The 16,425-nt window shown below is 40.1% G+C and overlaps 1 protein-coding gene across 1 annotated transcript; it reads left to right on the top strand.

The window, feature by feature from the left end:
* The first annotated feature begins 8,838 nt into the window (after positions 1-8,838).
* LOC135467093 (neuroglobin-like) lies at positions 8,839-13,191 on the top strand. Its single transcript, XM_064744853.1, has 3 exons — positions 8,839-9,059; positions 9,526-9,757; positions 12,044-13,191. The coding sequence occupies exons 1-3, from the start codon at positions 8,839-8,841 to the stop codon at positions 12,239-12,241; spliced, it is 651 nt and encodes a 216-aa protein (XP_064600923.1). The 3' UTR covers positions 12,242-13,191.
* The last annotated feature ends 3,234 nt before the right edge of the window (positions 13,192-16,425 follow it).

Below are 16,425 nucleotides of genomic sequence, written 5' to 3'. Positions count from 1 at the left end.
TCTTAGCCGGTCGGTATTGACTTCAGATTAGCATATCACACCCGATCAACTGTTTAACAGCACAATGCCTTTAGAGCCGTAATCATGCTAATTAATTCCTTACACCTGTTTGATGACTGAGCAGAATTTGTGTCTGTCTCCATTGTCTCTAAAAAACCAAAGAAATGATCGCAATGTTGCAGAAACAGATAAATATCTTCTTGACCTTGAATTTTCAAAGTCACTTACCGCCATCTTAATTCTAGAACCTTCTCCCGACAATGTTTGTTAATTAGTTAACCGACTGTGCGGCTATGAATAAATATATATAGGTTAGGTTATACACAGAAATGATTAAAATTGTAGCAAAACAAGGATTACTCGTTCGTAGTGAATACAACACTTATCAGTCTTTCACCCGCTAGAATACATAAGATGCGGAATCAATCCCAGCCTTTAACAAGGAATTTGGGGCCTCAGTGGCCTGGTTAGTGTGGTGGTTGTGAGATCAAATCCATGCAACTCAAGCGTGTTTCCTTTCCGGCACTGCATGGCTGCCTAGGAATGCCTGCAGCAACCTGCGGATAGTTATGGGTTACTTCCTACCATATTGCTCGTATAATTGAAATATTTTTGAGTAAGGCACAAAACACCAATGCAGTAAATCAATAAATAAATTAAGGAAGGGTTTGTGTATTCCACCACGCTCACTGGACGTGAAGCATTAGTGAAGATGTGGTACCTATTCCCACGCGACTGCTTATCGGGTCCAAGCCAGATTTATAACTATTCTCTTGTACTACACACTACCAATTTGCCCTCCAAACGCAAAGGCAGGGATCTCAATAGATTAGACAGTTTTCTACATTACTTTAGACAGGACAGGTTACCTCGGAAAACCTGACCACCATTATGTACAGGGAAATTTTTGAGTAAGGTGTAAAACCCAATCAAATAAATAAATCGAACTATTACCTTTTATTAAATATAAGTCGCGTACTCGAACTAGTCTTGGTCTTAAAATCATTTTTAAAAAGCGTTATAATGTGACCCGCAGAACTTTATTACAGATTCTACGTTCACAAACTAAGCCTCTAATTTTCGAAAGGTAATTGTTTGTGCTGTTCTGAAATAACAGCTGCCTGCAGCCTGCGGATGGTCGTGGGTTTCCCCCTGGCTCGGCCCGGTTTCTTCCCATCATAATGCTGGCCACCGTCGTATAAGTGAAACATTCTTCAGTACGGCGTAAAACATCAATCAAATAAATATATATAGATATATGAAAGTGAAAAATTCTTGATAACGGTATAAAATAACAATCAAATCGAATCCACTCATCGTATGCCACGTATATAACACAGTGACGTCAAATTCGATCTCAAAACAGTGATATACTGGAGGATCCACTGACGCATAGCTACAGTGGAAATGAACCCTAGGTTACGCCAAACACACGGAAGCAAGAAGATGGCATCAAATATCCACATATAAGTTAACAGCATTAATTTTGTTGAAATTATTCTGCATAAATAGCCTTGAAGGGCATTGTTTTGCATTACTTTATTTGGAACCGGCTTGATTAGACATCGGTAAACCAGTCAGTAACATGTAAAGATATGTCCTTGTCGCATGTATATATCAATCTGTAGGTGTGATATAGTGGTGTGATATTTTTGGAATTAATTACATCCGTGTCGTTTGTCTTAATTGCGCTGTAAACAACAAGACCTAGTGGCTGGGCTATTTTTGCACCTTTCGTAACTTAGAATATTTCATTTGATTAATGTATAACGCCGCATTTATGAGGCCTTAACGGACATTTTGGGGGAAAGAAATTGATCAGCTTAAATCCAGTTGAATTTTTGCTATTATTTCAGAACAGCACAAACAATTACCTTTCGAAAATTATAGGCTTAGTTTGTGAACGTGGAATCTGTAATAAAGTTCTGCGGGTCACATTATAACGCTTTTTTAAAATGATTTTAAGACCAAGACTAGTTCGAGTACGTGACTTATATTTAATAAAAGGTAATAGTTCGATTTATTTATTTGATTGGGTTTTACACCTTACTCATGAACATTTCACTTGTACGATGGCGGACATTATGATGGGAGGAAATCGGCCAAAGCCTTGTGGAAATCCACGCTCATCCGCATGCAGATTACTGGCAGACTTTCCCATGTACGACCCAAGTGAGGGGCCAGCATGAGATAAGCTTGAACTCACAGCGATCGCATTGATGGGTGGCTCCAGAGTTACTGCGCCGAGAGGGCACGCTAACTACTCCGCTCCGAAGACTCCGATTATGGCTGAAGGCAAGTCAATATTTGGAAGACAATGAAGTGTTCTCCCAAGAACTTCATGCACGACCAACTAAAGGGATCATGCAACTGCCCACGATTTTTAAATGAGCTGGTTCGTAATAGTCGCGAAATCCTACGAAAAATCGATGTCTTCTTGTATCCAGGGCCCCTTGTTATGTGAGTGGCCCATCATGTGAAAAGCGTGAGTGAGTGAGTGCTTGGGGTTTAACGTCGTCACGTGAAAAGATACATGTGGGATGTCGAAAAGTTGACAGACGAAACGGCCAACAGAGAGAGTTACTTAAAGAACTGTCACAGAAAATAAACTGTTTGAATAGGTTATACTCCATGAGTATGTCAGCGTTAAAAGCAATGGAAGCACTAAAATGAAGTATGTATCAGACCAAAAAAACCCTTAAAAACTGTCCAGGTAAATAGTTGGATTTATTTTTCTTTACAATTTGTTTAACCTAGGAAGCCTTTTCTGGCCACATTGGAATTAGCGATGTCACATAAGGTTTTGCCACTTGACACACATTCATCATTCAAACTGCAAATACATATAGATCTATGAATGTATTTTCTTATTTGACCTTGAAATGACTGATACCTTCAGGATCACAACAGATCACCGCTGGTCCTTTTACACAATTTTACTCCCTTAGAAAAATTTCAAAAAAAAATAAATTCAGTTATTTCCCCGGACCGTCTTTGGATGGTCTTTCATCTGATATATACATCATATTAGTGTGGCCTTTGCCTTTAAACGGTGATGCAGAACAAGCATTGAGACACATCATAGGGCCGGTGTAGACCGACAAATCATATCGTTTCATGCGTCCACTTATCAATCATGTGTGATGGATTGAACATTAAAGTATTATCCCTTCCTCTCTGTCTCTGCTTACGTCAAACCTGAGTTCAATTATTCAGGCTTAGTGCACAACCAAATACCTGAAATCTTCGTCCAACTTTGTTGTGCTAACGTGATCAAAATACAACCCCAGGGTATGCATGCAATAATTCCGCTGCCCGACATACTTTTCTGTAAAATACGCTGGCATTATGCCCCAGTCTCCCCAACCCCCTTCACCAATGTGCTGAAAATTTTGTTAATAAATTTTTCATAGATTTTCACGTGAATCACCTTGTCTCGTTATTACACGTACCTTTGATGTCTTAGTGAAAAAGTAGTCCAGTCACGAGACCGGAGCCCTGTAATACCTCTGATGTTCTAACAGGTCTTGGTTGTAATATATGTAATTCTAGTCCAGAAACCTGACCTTTGTTACCTCCCCTGTTCTAATAATATATTTATTTATTTATTTGATTGGTGTTTTACGCCGTACTCAAGAATATTTCACTTATACGACGGCGGCCAGCATTATGGTGGGTGGAAACCGGGCACAGCCCGGGGGAAACCCACCACCATCCGCAGGTTGCTGGCAGACCTTCCACATACGGCCGGAGAGGAACTTGAACTCACAGCCACCTGGCTGGACTTGAACTCACAGCCACCGCATTTGTGAGAGACTCCTAGCGCGGTAACCAATTGAGCCACGGAGGCCCCTCTAATAATATAGGGTTTAATACTGCCCATGGAGCCATTGCTCAACTTGCTGCTGTTTAACTGGCCGGGATATTCTCTAGGCAAAGGCGCTAAATTAAAGTTGAGAACCCCTAGGGAGAGCGAAACGGATTGAGCATTTCTGTGCTATGGTACACATCTGTGCTCTACTCTATTTCTGTTAGCCAGTCGCCTATATTCAGTTGACTGTGAAATCAATCATACTCGCTGCCAAAAATTGCCATTAATCAGTGACACGTAACAACCCAAGGTCTACACATTGATATTTTGAACATCCATATTATTACAATGAAAATGCAATTAGAATACGTTTTCTAATTCACAATGTTAAACTCCATGAACTTAGATACGATTGGCGGCCTAATGGTTAGATCGTCCAGCTCGAAGATGCCAGACCCGAGATCAAACCAAAGAGATTTTAAAAATGGTATTTTAAGCTGCTTGTTTGGCGCTCAGCACTGAGAGGTTAGAGCAAGGAAACCGGTGGCCCGATGTCAGTATAATGTGACTTGGTGGGGTGTCATGTGTGGTGTCAATGGCAGTAGCACTTTGGCGGTAAGGACTCACCCTGGCACAAAAAGACACAGTATATGTGCACACACCTAATGTTTTCTCGTCGTCGTTTGAGTGGAAAATTGTTAAGTACGACTTCAAACCTTAAGCATTCATTCATTCATTCATTCATTCACTTAGTTTCGCACCAAGAACACATTGCCTCGAGGTATGTTATAGTCATTTAATGCACGTTGCACGCTGGACAATGGGCGGGGAGAGTAATTTGTTTACAATGGCTGCATAAACAAGCGGTTGGAACAAACTCCACACAGTAACATAGTCTACACTACTGCGAATTGACTACCTCGCTTTAATTTAATTAACAGCCATCTCTAAATGCCAACCCCACGAAATGTGACTGAAGCAGTTTTTTCTTCTTCAGATAGTGTATAACTTTGCAATGTTATTCACACACCATCAAATATTCCGCCTGTTTGTGTTGAAGGAAATTAAAATGCACAACAAACATTTTAAGGCCAAATGTTAGGTCACGTGTGCAGGGATGAATGATGATAATGATGACACTGATACCCGTACGATGTTCGACCATATCAGTGAGGCATTCCCCCAAAAGGTTTGGTCCATAAATAGTTGACCGGTTATCGAAAACGAGGTTGTTTTGATTCAAAGAGAGATATTGGCCAACAGCCAACCTCGGAAGCAACGGCGGTGATGTGTACTTGACGCAACAATCGGGTCAGTCGAGTCAAGCATCTGGACTAAATATTGTCTTCCCTTTTATTTAATTCAAGAACATGTAGCTTTTACGTCATCCTGAAAAACTGTCTCTTTTCTATAATACATAGCTCTGAAACCTGGCTGTCTTATTCCATGAGATTTTGATTTCCTGGTGAAAGATAGTGATAGCTTCAATGCCCTGCTAAGGATGGTCGCCCCATCTATTACATGTAGCTCCGATGCCCTGATGAAGGAGGGTTCTCTCGTCTATTACACCTAGCTCCGATGTCCTGGTGAAGGGTGGTCCTCCCTTCTATTAGACCTATCTCAGATGCCTTGATAAATGATGGTCATCCCTTCCCCACATGATCCTATGATGTCCTGTTGCCTCTGATGTCCTGTTGCCTCTGACGTTCCGGTAAAAGTTAGTCCTCCCTTCAATTAAATATACCTTTGATGGCCCAGTGAAAGTTGGTCCTTCCTTCAAGTACACAGTAGGCCTAAATGCATTATTCATTTCTTTGAGTTGTCTTTTTTTTTCTTTTTCGCGTATACTCCAGAATATTTCTGTTAAATGACAACTACTGATCAGGTTTATTTGGGAGTGAATCATTGGGAAGTCTTCTAACACTGAACACAAACTGGAAATGGGTCTTCCGATTGTGGACATGGACCACCGTTCCGTTAACCGGTCAGCGAGAGGTATACAAATGTGGAACTTGACACTCTTGATTCCGTAAATAGCTGGCCGTTCTTCAGGAACGATCTCAATAAAATGGAAGGTTTACGTTATGTCGATCTCATTTTCTCACTCTTCAGCCATTCTTTTTATTTCTTGTCACAAAAGAAATCGATGGTGGTCTCGTGACTTGACATTTGCAGTGCCGCAGCAAGACAATAGACGTGACAGTGGCGATCTTCCGTGGCTGTGGCAACATGACCGTAATTGGGACATAAAGTGTCTCCTTTCACACCACTTTCTGTCCTACTGTGCAATCTGCTTACAAGAAAAAACGGAGAAATCTTGAGTGCCTAGTGTGTCAACATAGACCGGACCTTCCGTTTTAATGACGCAAAATCCAGATGGTAATCAAGAAAGGTGCAGCGTCTGACATTGAAAAACAAGGCAGTCTGGAAATATTGATTTCTTGTGAAATAGCCGCTTGAGTTGTTCATCTCCTCTTCATCCAGCCAATCACCATCGAGCATGCTTCATCAGCTCTGTATATTTAAAAACGGGAAAAGATATTGGCTGTGTGTTTGACAGTATACACTATGTAAAGCCTCGGCGATACTTGGAGGCTTCAATCAGTTAGGACTGGCAAGCGGGGAAAGACTTATATGGCATGCATGGCCTATAGAAGTAAATGTTCGCGGATTTAACCTGCCAGTGCTTCATCCAATCCTGTCAAAGATATATTGTTGTGCATCTTGCGTGAAAACAAATCTACACCACCTGGGTTTGAAGCCGAGACCATCCCTATCACAACAGACACCATCTTCATCTTTTGGCGACATGTAGATCTATAATACAGAATCTTGTCTGGATATACATTTACGATCAAAGGTGAGTGATCATCGAAAGTTAATCTTTTATTGCATGTCTGTGTGAAACATAACTTCGGAAGCCGGAAGTAACCAATTGTTTATTTATTTGTTTGATTGGTGTTTTACGCCGTACTCAAGAATATTTCACGTATAAGACCGCGGCCAGCACTATGGTGGGAGGAAACGTAACCACATGTGCCAGGCCTTTTAAATACATGCCGCGGAACGTAAAATGCAGAACGGATAACTCCCGCGATTTGAGATTGCTAATCTTTTGTCCCCTAATTGTACTTTTACAAAAGATGTGGCTTGACAACTCGAGGTAAGCGCTAATTTTGCTTTACCTATTTCTGCTCGGGTGGGGTAAGTTGCTATACGATTTAAGCATTTAGAGTTAGACTGTTAGAACAGTTAGACTGTGTGGTATATTGACAAAGGCCGGATTCCAAGATTTATTCTACTTACGAAAATGCTAAAATCGCACGACCCTAAAGCATCATGGCTTAAATATAATTAGGTAAACAAAAAGCGCATTGATATGTTAATTGCCATGTAGCAGGCGTCACTGGTTAGAATTACCCAAAATCCTGTGTTATTATCACATTTAATAGCCATGAAAGAAATGCAAAAGGGGCAAGCTTAGGGGAATCCTGGTTCATATCAGTCATTAATACAGAAACTAATGTTTTAAACCGTACCTCCATCAAACGCCTTCACTCCAAATTTCTTAAATTATACAATGAATATAATTCTGATGTCATTAAATATGGACGGGATGTCAAGAATCTGGGACCCTGCTTCATAATTGTCTCTAATTCTGATTAATAGGACTTACACACAATTGTCTGCATACAACACCTTATGTCGAGGGGTTGATGGTGGATGGAATTTAAAAGTACATCAGATCATCACAAAACATCTTTGGTGTTATGTTAGGTATTTTTCTCATGAGCAGCATTATAAGACAATCTAATAATCAACACATTTAATAGCCTGATATTATCCTACAGAGTTAGACCGGGTTCGTCCGGTGGATGTGAGTTCAAGTCCAGCTCATGCTGCCGCCTTCTCTGGCAGTACGGGGGAAGGTTTGCCATCAACCTGCGGACGGTCGTGGGTTTTCCTCCCACCATTATGATTGCCGACGTCACATAAGTACAATATTCTTGAGTACGGCGTAAAACACCAATTAAGTAAATAAATAAATACATCAGTAAATCAGCCGATGCTGTTTACCGTCTCCATTTACCTATATGAAATAAAATCCAAACGTATCAGTTGTCATTTGGGTTTATACCTCAGATTGTTTTTATTTTCTTTCCTAAGTTTATACTACAAGTCATACCATATTGAAGAGCTTAAATTGATTGTCAGTGAAAGCAATGTGGTGTTATGTATGCATATTTTTATCTACGTTTTTATCAGCAATGGGCACGTGGTGATCTACACATTAGAGAATTAGTTAGCTTCATAACAAATTACTAGTGGTGCTATATGTAAGCCTTGTGTGCACCTAGAAGCAAATCGATATTGCTGATACACAGAATTTTGGTGTGAAACTTTCACTAATGAGTCATGTAGTGGTAACATGCCAGTCTGTTGTTAGCCACATGGAACTGTCTTATTGGCCGTCTAGATTCTTTGTCATCTTTTTGTTACAAAATCCCGGTGGTTGTATTTTGAAATTCGTGTTTTGGATTACATGTGTCGTCTATATAAGGTCCGCCGTCATATACATTAGGCGAGTACAGGGTAAAACACCGATCAAATAAATAAATAAATCGTTTGTATAGGTGTTCACAGTGTTCTTGTCATATCGACGCACAATTAACACCGGCTAGGTGATGTCCGCCTCTGTAATGTTATTGGCAAAGTACAGGCTCGTCAATGCAGCTATGCTTTGGCTCTATGTTTTCTACAGCAACAACAGGCGGCGCTCATTAATCATTGCTGTAAATTGTAGACTCGTGCAGTCATGGCCCTGAGTTGAGATAGATTTAATTTTTTGTCCATATTGTTGATATAATAAGCTACCTTCCATAGGTATGAGATCGAATCAGCATGTTGCCAACTGCTCTTTTTTTTCACCAACGATAGAACCTCAATTCACTGTGCATCACACTAGGCCTACCTTCTTCCTCTGTCTACAATTTTTATTGTTATCTATTGTTTTCACTGTTCAGACAATGGGCTGCACAGTCTCCACTGCAATCAATACCCTGGACGTGAAACAGAAGAATGCAAAGAAAGCGGCCAAAAATGAAACTATAAAAGAAAAGGAAAATGGAGAAAAGGACAAGTTCGATCCAAGGCTACCTCTAACAGTTCGACAGAAGTTTAACATCACCAAATCGTGGAAAGCTATTGCCAGAAACATGGAAGTGACGGGGATCAACATGTTCGTCAGGTGGGTTGACCGTCTGATGTGGACGTTCACAAGTACATGTACACGGTTATAGTTGCATTAGCGTTTAACATTCACCACGAGAATGACTGTGATAGGCGTTTGCGTTTCACACTACCTTCTTTTATATTAGCCATTATATTATTTTGCACTGATTAACAAATATCAAGGGGCATCATCCTGGTTTAATTTTCAGAAAATATAAGCAAATCCAGTGTTTACGGCTGACATACACTTTATTTTCAGAAACAAAATGATACCCATGGCAAATTTCTGGTTAATTTTGTAAAGTACTTGTCTTAAATCAGTCGCTGTAAGCTTAATTTTTTAAATTCGTGTATGTGAATTCATTTCTGTCAATTAAGTTTTGCAATTTCATGGTTGAAAATTCTTCTTTTTTTTTTTGAAATTCATTTTATAAGAATTCTTTTGCTATAACTTGCTGAATATGATTACTTTTGCATTCCAGGTTATTTGAAACCAATGACATGGTGAGAACCTTGTTTAAACATCTGGAAGGATTTAAAAATGTCACGGATTTGAGAGAAAGCACGGCTCTGGAGAATCACGTGAAGATGGTCATGTACACGCTGGACGAGGCTATTGCCTCTCTTGACGACGTGGATTTCGTCGTGGACATGCTCACTTCTGTTGGCAAATCCCATCAACGGCTGGAGGGATTCGATCCTGAAATATTCTGGGTCAGTAAACATTTACAATCCCTATCTGATTATTATCCATATTAAAATAAAATCCGCAAGGAAATAACAACTGTCGGTATTCTGTTGTAATCAGTCAGCATAAAAATTGGAACATCTTCTTCTGCTTGTACCTTTCTTCTTTCTTCTGTTTTTGTTTACTTTGTATATACAAATATGGTAAGTTTCAGGTATGCTAATTTTACGTATATTTTTTTCAACGGACTGGACATTCTTTATGAATCTGGGTCCTCTTCGTTTCCCCAAATATATCATAAGATAAATTGTAAAGCGAAAGACAAAAGTTGCCGTCTTAGTAATAACGAAATTAGTTTGCTATACCTAGATGAAACCTTAGACCGGTTATTCAAAAGTGTATTAAAAGTTAATCCAGGCTTAAATCTTAATACTGTTCCAGCCCTAAAGCAAAACAACTGCCGCACTGAACTGCTAATATCTGACCCAGGCCTATAGCCAACTTCCCAGAGTCGCGCTCTCTCTCAAATCAGTGGCATTCTCAAATCCTCTCAAGTCTCAACGACTCTCACCATATCATTAGTTTCAAATAACCTGCAATGAAAAAAGAGTATATTCACACGTGTTAAAATACATTAGTATATGTCTATGTCTTCATAGATATCCACTTCCTTCTATTAAAATTCTAACTTTTGAAAATTAGTCTTGTGATTATTGACCTGAAGCGTCCATTTTGGTCATGTTGGTCCATTCTAGAAAATGCCATCCTAAAAGGTCAAATTTATCACAGCGTGTGGCAATGTCTGATTAATCTGTTAAGAAATCCGCTTGGAAAGAATATTTTGCTATAGCTAAAACACAGTGATTAACGAATAATCATTATGGTACAATTTTAAGAGGCCCTTTTCATCAGCGCAGATTGCAGAGATTAAAATACAAATTGTCCACGGCCTGTCGTGACGACATATACCTACCTACCCGGTAAAACAACCGCCTTAATATACATCCGGGTTCAGTGACATTTTTGATGCAGCCCTGCCTTCCTTATATCGTATATGTTCAACGATTATGTGCATTGGAGGAACTTTGCATATGATGATATCATAATCTATTGGCGTAAACACTAACTATTGTGAACAAAAAAACTAAACGCTTTATAGGTACTTTCTAAGTATTCATTTCTGATGTCAATTTATGATAAATGTCAGTATAGAGGTTACTGAATACTTCTGGGACAGTTTTTCTGATGGATGTCGCAGGTGACATGGTAAAACGACATTATCGGATCGTATACACACCTGACGAGTCAGAGCATCCTCAGCTGCTATCTTATAATGGGGATATATTAGTTTGTAAGCGTTAATCAGTGCATGTATAAAGTCTTTGCTGATTGGCGCCCTCGATGGTTCCACGATATAGAGCTTAAGAACCAGAGGTCAGCAACGTTCGAAAATAAACCTTAAAACAGAAGTTAATCCATCAACCGACGGAAGTCTTTTTCCGGCGCTGAGTCCAGTTTTATTGCTTCTAAAATGAATGATGCCGCACGATTAATGGCCACATCTTTTCCTTCAGGGATTTGTTTAATTATGAAGCAAAGCTGCATGTGTATCGTCGAATCATCAAAGTAAGCTATGCAAAAATACTTCATACTAATGACGAATCCAACGAGTTTATTGCTCAGTGTTGGCTTATTATCTTGTACCCGAATGTTAGCTTATGTATATATATGACCAATTATGGGGATGGTTCGTCAGAGATATTGTGGGCTGCATTAACGCTGATTGCAACTGCCATGGTAGCGTATGGTGGTAACGTTTGTTGCTATGGCATTTACTATCAGCTCATTCTAAGATAGCTTTGTGATACCATAAATGACACGAATGACACATCTGGTCACAGTAATTTCAAGAGTTTCTGATACGGAAAAAGAAAATTACCTCGATAGCGATAAGGATTGATTGAACCCCATACACCAGAACGGAAGGCTCTAGAAGTCCATGACAAAATATATTTTGCATGGTTGAGATAGCCACCTAATGGTCTGTTTGTTACTTGCTCAGGCTGTGGGATCTTTCCGTTGAGTTGAATGCTCGTACCTTTATTCAATCATCTACATAGGCATGGCAATTCCGTTCTTTATCACGAATCGTATACATTAATATCACATACGCTTCAGGTCCCAGTTACTGGGTTTTTGCATTGCGGTACACTCGTACCTTTATGTAATTAATTATATACTGGCGTTTAAATTAACCGTTCTATTCATCATAAATCGTATTTGTTATGTACACTGTTCCTTTTGTTTCACAGGAAATACAGCAGCCCTTTCTGATGGCGGTGAAAGAGACCTTGGAGGACCGGTATACCGCTAACATGGAGCACATATACCGCAAGGTTATAGAGTTCATTCTACAAACCTTGATTGACGGGTTCCGTGGTGAGACAACACCAGTTTCAGAGGACAAGACAAAGCCACCGCCGGACAACAGTATCTGCCAACCGGAATGATCACGGGGGCCGGGACATGCACTAAATATCAGTTCTTCGAATCATACTGCTATCAGAGAGCAGCAGCGTTAACCACGGCTTCCTGACATATCTCAGCTATTTCAGAGGGTTAGGCGGATCTAGCCAAGTTGTACAATGCGACCAATAATTGCCTTATCCTATAATGGTGAGATCTGCGTTTCCGACAGACAGGAAGTGCTGAAGTCTTATCAAAAGGTCTTAATGTTTATTGCTTCCTCGGTCTAGTTTTAGCACAATAGTGCTGCAATGTCTGGCGATTGAATACATTTTCAGATGTAAACAAAGGAATGTTGACAGCTTACTACTGTCTGATTGTGTATACAAAACAACCTTTGCTTCCTAACCAACAGTTAAACAATTTTAACCGCGTAACAGCAGGTACTCCCAGAATCAGTGGTGAAAGATATGAGGACAGTGAAATGGACTTGCTTAGGTTAAATGGGGGATCCCAAGAAGCCTAAAGCCTAGGGAAGAAAGCTGAACTGTGATATGCGGAATCACCCTTAATACCAAAGAACCTTGTACCATAAACCTTTCGATTTTTAGTCAGAATTCGAGGAACACTATTCCCTTGTCATTTTGTGCTGAAACAAAGTAGGTCCAAAACCAACAATTTGTGCTGGCAACGGTAGTCTAGTTACATAGTTGCAACAATGTAAATATTTGTCCTTTTCATAACTCGAAATTGAGTATGTAAATGTTTTCTGCCTCTGTCAGTGTATTCGATGAAATCTTGTCTAACAGGGAATAATATGGAACGTCTTCTATGGAAGGTCAGTCAAGCCAATATACCAGATATCGTACATAATGAAGTGTCTATGACTTCGTATCTGTGTGAACTAAAAAGGTACAGCTGTAGAGCCAAGTGCTATCGGGCGTCGATCAAAGGATGGACATGATGTGATGATGTATTTCTTATAATTAAAAGCTTGTGCAATTATTTAATACATGTTTTGCACTTGTTCATATGGAAACGTGTGTTCACATCGACTGATACACTAACTGAGAGTTTTGTGTTTTAAGTTAGTTCATTCCAGGTAACTGTATTGGGTCGGCTGACACGTTGCTGTGTACTTTGGCGTGTGGATGATTGGTTTAGAAATTGCTAGGTGCAAACTGGAATAATCAGTTCCATATAAGTTTGAAAATGTGATGGGTGCGTTTCTAACGCCTCTGAGTTATTCATTAACAGACAGGTTACACATGCCTAACAATGCAATCCGCTCACGTGTTAACTCTTTAATCAGGAAGGCGGCCAATCAGTATTTGTCTTTCTTTGCTCCATTTTGTTGCTCATGGAAAGTCGATTTCAACACTTACAAAACACTTATAAAAAGCATCCAGCGTAATGTGATGAAACCCAGACGACAGTGCAAGTGATAAAATCTGACTCGCACGATTCTCGTAAGGGGTACGTGTCTTTCTCGAAAACCACGTGTTTTCTCGCGAGAGATAAGGTAAAAGGTCCATCTAATACGGATAATATCTGAACAGGGTATGGGTCCAAAGCTTTTATTAGCAATGTTGAAACATTAATGTTACTCATGGTCTTATCATCAGCATGCCAATACAGTAATACAACATTGTGCCCATATAATCACATCACCAACCGATCTAGACCCCATTATGGAAATATGGCTGGAAATGTTTTAAACATTAGACAAGATATAGTGTGACCGGTGTCATTCTCGTTCGAGGAGCGCAGTTGCAAACAGTAAACATGGAGAAAAACTGGATTTCTTTTATAGTTCTCAAGAATTTGTCACTTATACAAGCATTATGTAAGCATACTCAAATCGCTGTATGCCCCTGTTGATCCCCACACGAGCACGTGGTTTTCGAATATCGGACGGTATTGGAATACAGCGCCCTCTCTGTACATTACACGCGAACGTGGATTGGAATACAGCCATTATTGGCGCTCCGTTTTACGGGTATAGGAGACAATAGTGCCGGGATACAGGTCAAATTATGCGAAATCGCGCTTCAGGACGTCAATTTTATCCAAAATCACAGATGTCACATGTCCATATGATAACATGGTAATCTTGCTCCAGAGCGTGAGTTAGCCCGACATGAATTTCACGACGGAGTTCCCGGAAATAGCTACCAACTTTATTTATTTATTTATTTGATTGGTATTTGACTGATCGCCGTACTCAAGAATATTCTACTTATACGACGGCAGGGGGGCCTCCGTGGCTCAGTTGGTTAGCGCGCTAGCACAGCGTAATGACCCAGGAGTTTCTCACCAATGCGGTCGCTGTGAGTTCAAGTCCAGCTCATGCTGGCTTCCTCTCCGGCCGTATGTGGGAAGGTCTCCTATGAACCTGCGGATGGTCGTGGGTTTCCCCGGGCTCAATCTCAAATCGCGGGAGTTATCCGTGCTGCATTTTACTTTCCGCGGCATGTATTTAAAAGTGAAATATTCTTGAGTACGGTGTAAAACACCAATGAAATAAATAAATAAAATATACGATGGCAGCTAGCATTATGGTGGGAGGAAACCGGGCAGCCGCTGGTAGACCTTCCCCCGTTCCCTCTCTGAGGAAGCCAGCATGAGCTGGACGAACTCACAGCGATCGCACTGATGAAAGCCCTTTGGGCTATTGTGCCGCGCTGGCGTCCCCCATCGGGCACAAAGGGCCTGCCACCAATAAATACGAACGAATATTCTTGCGTGCGATGTACAGATCGGTAAACAATGTTGGTTGAAAGCAAGTGATCTTCAAACAGCCTAACACTGTGCAAACGACCCAACCAACCCCGTCAATGGCTTATTCTCACGAACGAATTCTCACGAAGTGGATCTACAAACTACTCTGTCCAAAGGCCGGAGCCCGCATGCATGCATTCGCGCGGGACCTAAAACTCACCTAGTGTTCTTCGTGGTAAGGAGTTGCACACCTTACTCTCTGAGCTACACCCCGCTCGGTGTAAGATTGGACCTGTACTCCTTGACACTGTATGCTCTGCTCTCTATACTTGTTTTACAACACTCTGTACTTGTAAATCAAGAATCAACAGTAATGTTGAACAACTCCAGGTTCAGTTTTTGATGCAGGAAATGATGATGGAAAAATAAAAAAGGACACTTTCTCTACTTTTCTTTTCTGTTGTTACTTGACATTTGTGCGCTGCCTTAAGTATATATGCACAGCACGATTGCAACAGACTGATAATGCATTCGCTTCGAGATGGAGACCTGTACTGATGGAACGTAAACAAGTTTGAGGCCATCTATAGAGAGGTTCATCGATTTCATGCAACTTTTGGGGATCGTGTCAGTACCACTGTAGGTAACTGTTACAAATCGCAATTGGTACCGAGGAGCTTGTAAGGTTTGGGGTTATCTTCCTCAGCTGTTTTACACATTTTTGGTACTAAAACCAAAAAAAAGAATAAACGAGACAAAATTGTTTTGATTCACTAGCTATAAATTTTCAAAAATTTATAGATATTTCTATATTTCTATACTTCTATATTCCGCAATAACATACAACAGAAAAGAATAATGGAAACAATGCGTTCCACTTTGAAGTGTCTGGGCAGATTTTGAATCAAGGAAGCAGAACTGAAGATTCAAAGGGGTTGTCAGGAGAAAATAGGATGCAGGCATTCACAAGTCATTTCATAAGAAGTGCTTGATGGAATCAGTATTACTGTAATCTATAATAAACAACAGTTAGATAAATACCTGCTGCTTTGTTATATTAATATAATATTATACAGTCATGACGTAATACCTATTTATTCACCGTTTCTAAATGATTACTGCAACGATAATACCTGGTTTCCAACTGATTTCAAGACAGCACTTGACTTAAACATATTTCAGTCGAAAGCAGGACGGTCAAGCTTTCTAAAAAGTATCATACGTTATTATTTTAATGAGATTCCACCGAATAGCATGTAGAACAAAATGACAATATTGCACAAATGGCTAGAGTGAAAGGAGGCAGCCATCTTCAAAATTTTATGCAATCAAACACGTTGCTATCTGGTTTCGCGGCATAAGTTATGACGAAGCCTTTAGCCATTCACTCCATTAAGTGACATATGATAAAACAGAACTACCGCATAAGACATCATTTTGAACGAGTTATTTACGCGTAGCCGAATGGTCATTTCACACAGTGTTGTGGGACAGGTTTGTATCATTT

The sequence above is a fragment of the Liolophura sinensis genome, chromosome 6, assembly GCF_032854445.1.
Source record: "Liolophura sinensis isolate JHLJ2023 chromosome 6, CUHK_Ljap_v2, whole genome shotgun sequence".
NCBI classification, from domain to species: domain Eukaryota; kingdom Metazoa; phylum Mollusca; class Polyplacophora; order Chitonida; family Chitonidae; genus Liolophura; species Liolophura sinensis.
Note: the sequence above shows the minus strand (reverse complement) of the source record. Positions and strands in the feature narration are given on the sequence as shown.

What these genes read in the sequence shown, in the direction of transcription:
- LOC135467093 (XM_064744853.1), top strand. Translation starts at nt 8,839, where the DNA reads ATGGGCTGCACAGTCTCCACTGCAATCAATACCCTGGACGTGAAACAG. An exon ending in GGGATCAACATGTTCGTCAG is followed by an intron (nt 9,060 to 9,525) that starts GTGGGTTGACCG and finishes TTTGCATTCCAG; the next exon opens with GTTATTTGAAACCAATGACA. An exon ending in TCGATCCTGAAATATTCTGG is followed by an intron (nt 9,758 to 12,043) that starts GTCAGTAAACAT and finishes TTTGTTTCACAG; the next exon opens with GAAATACAGCAGCCCTTTCT.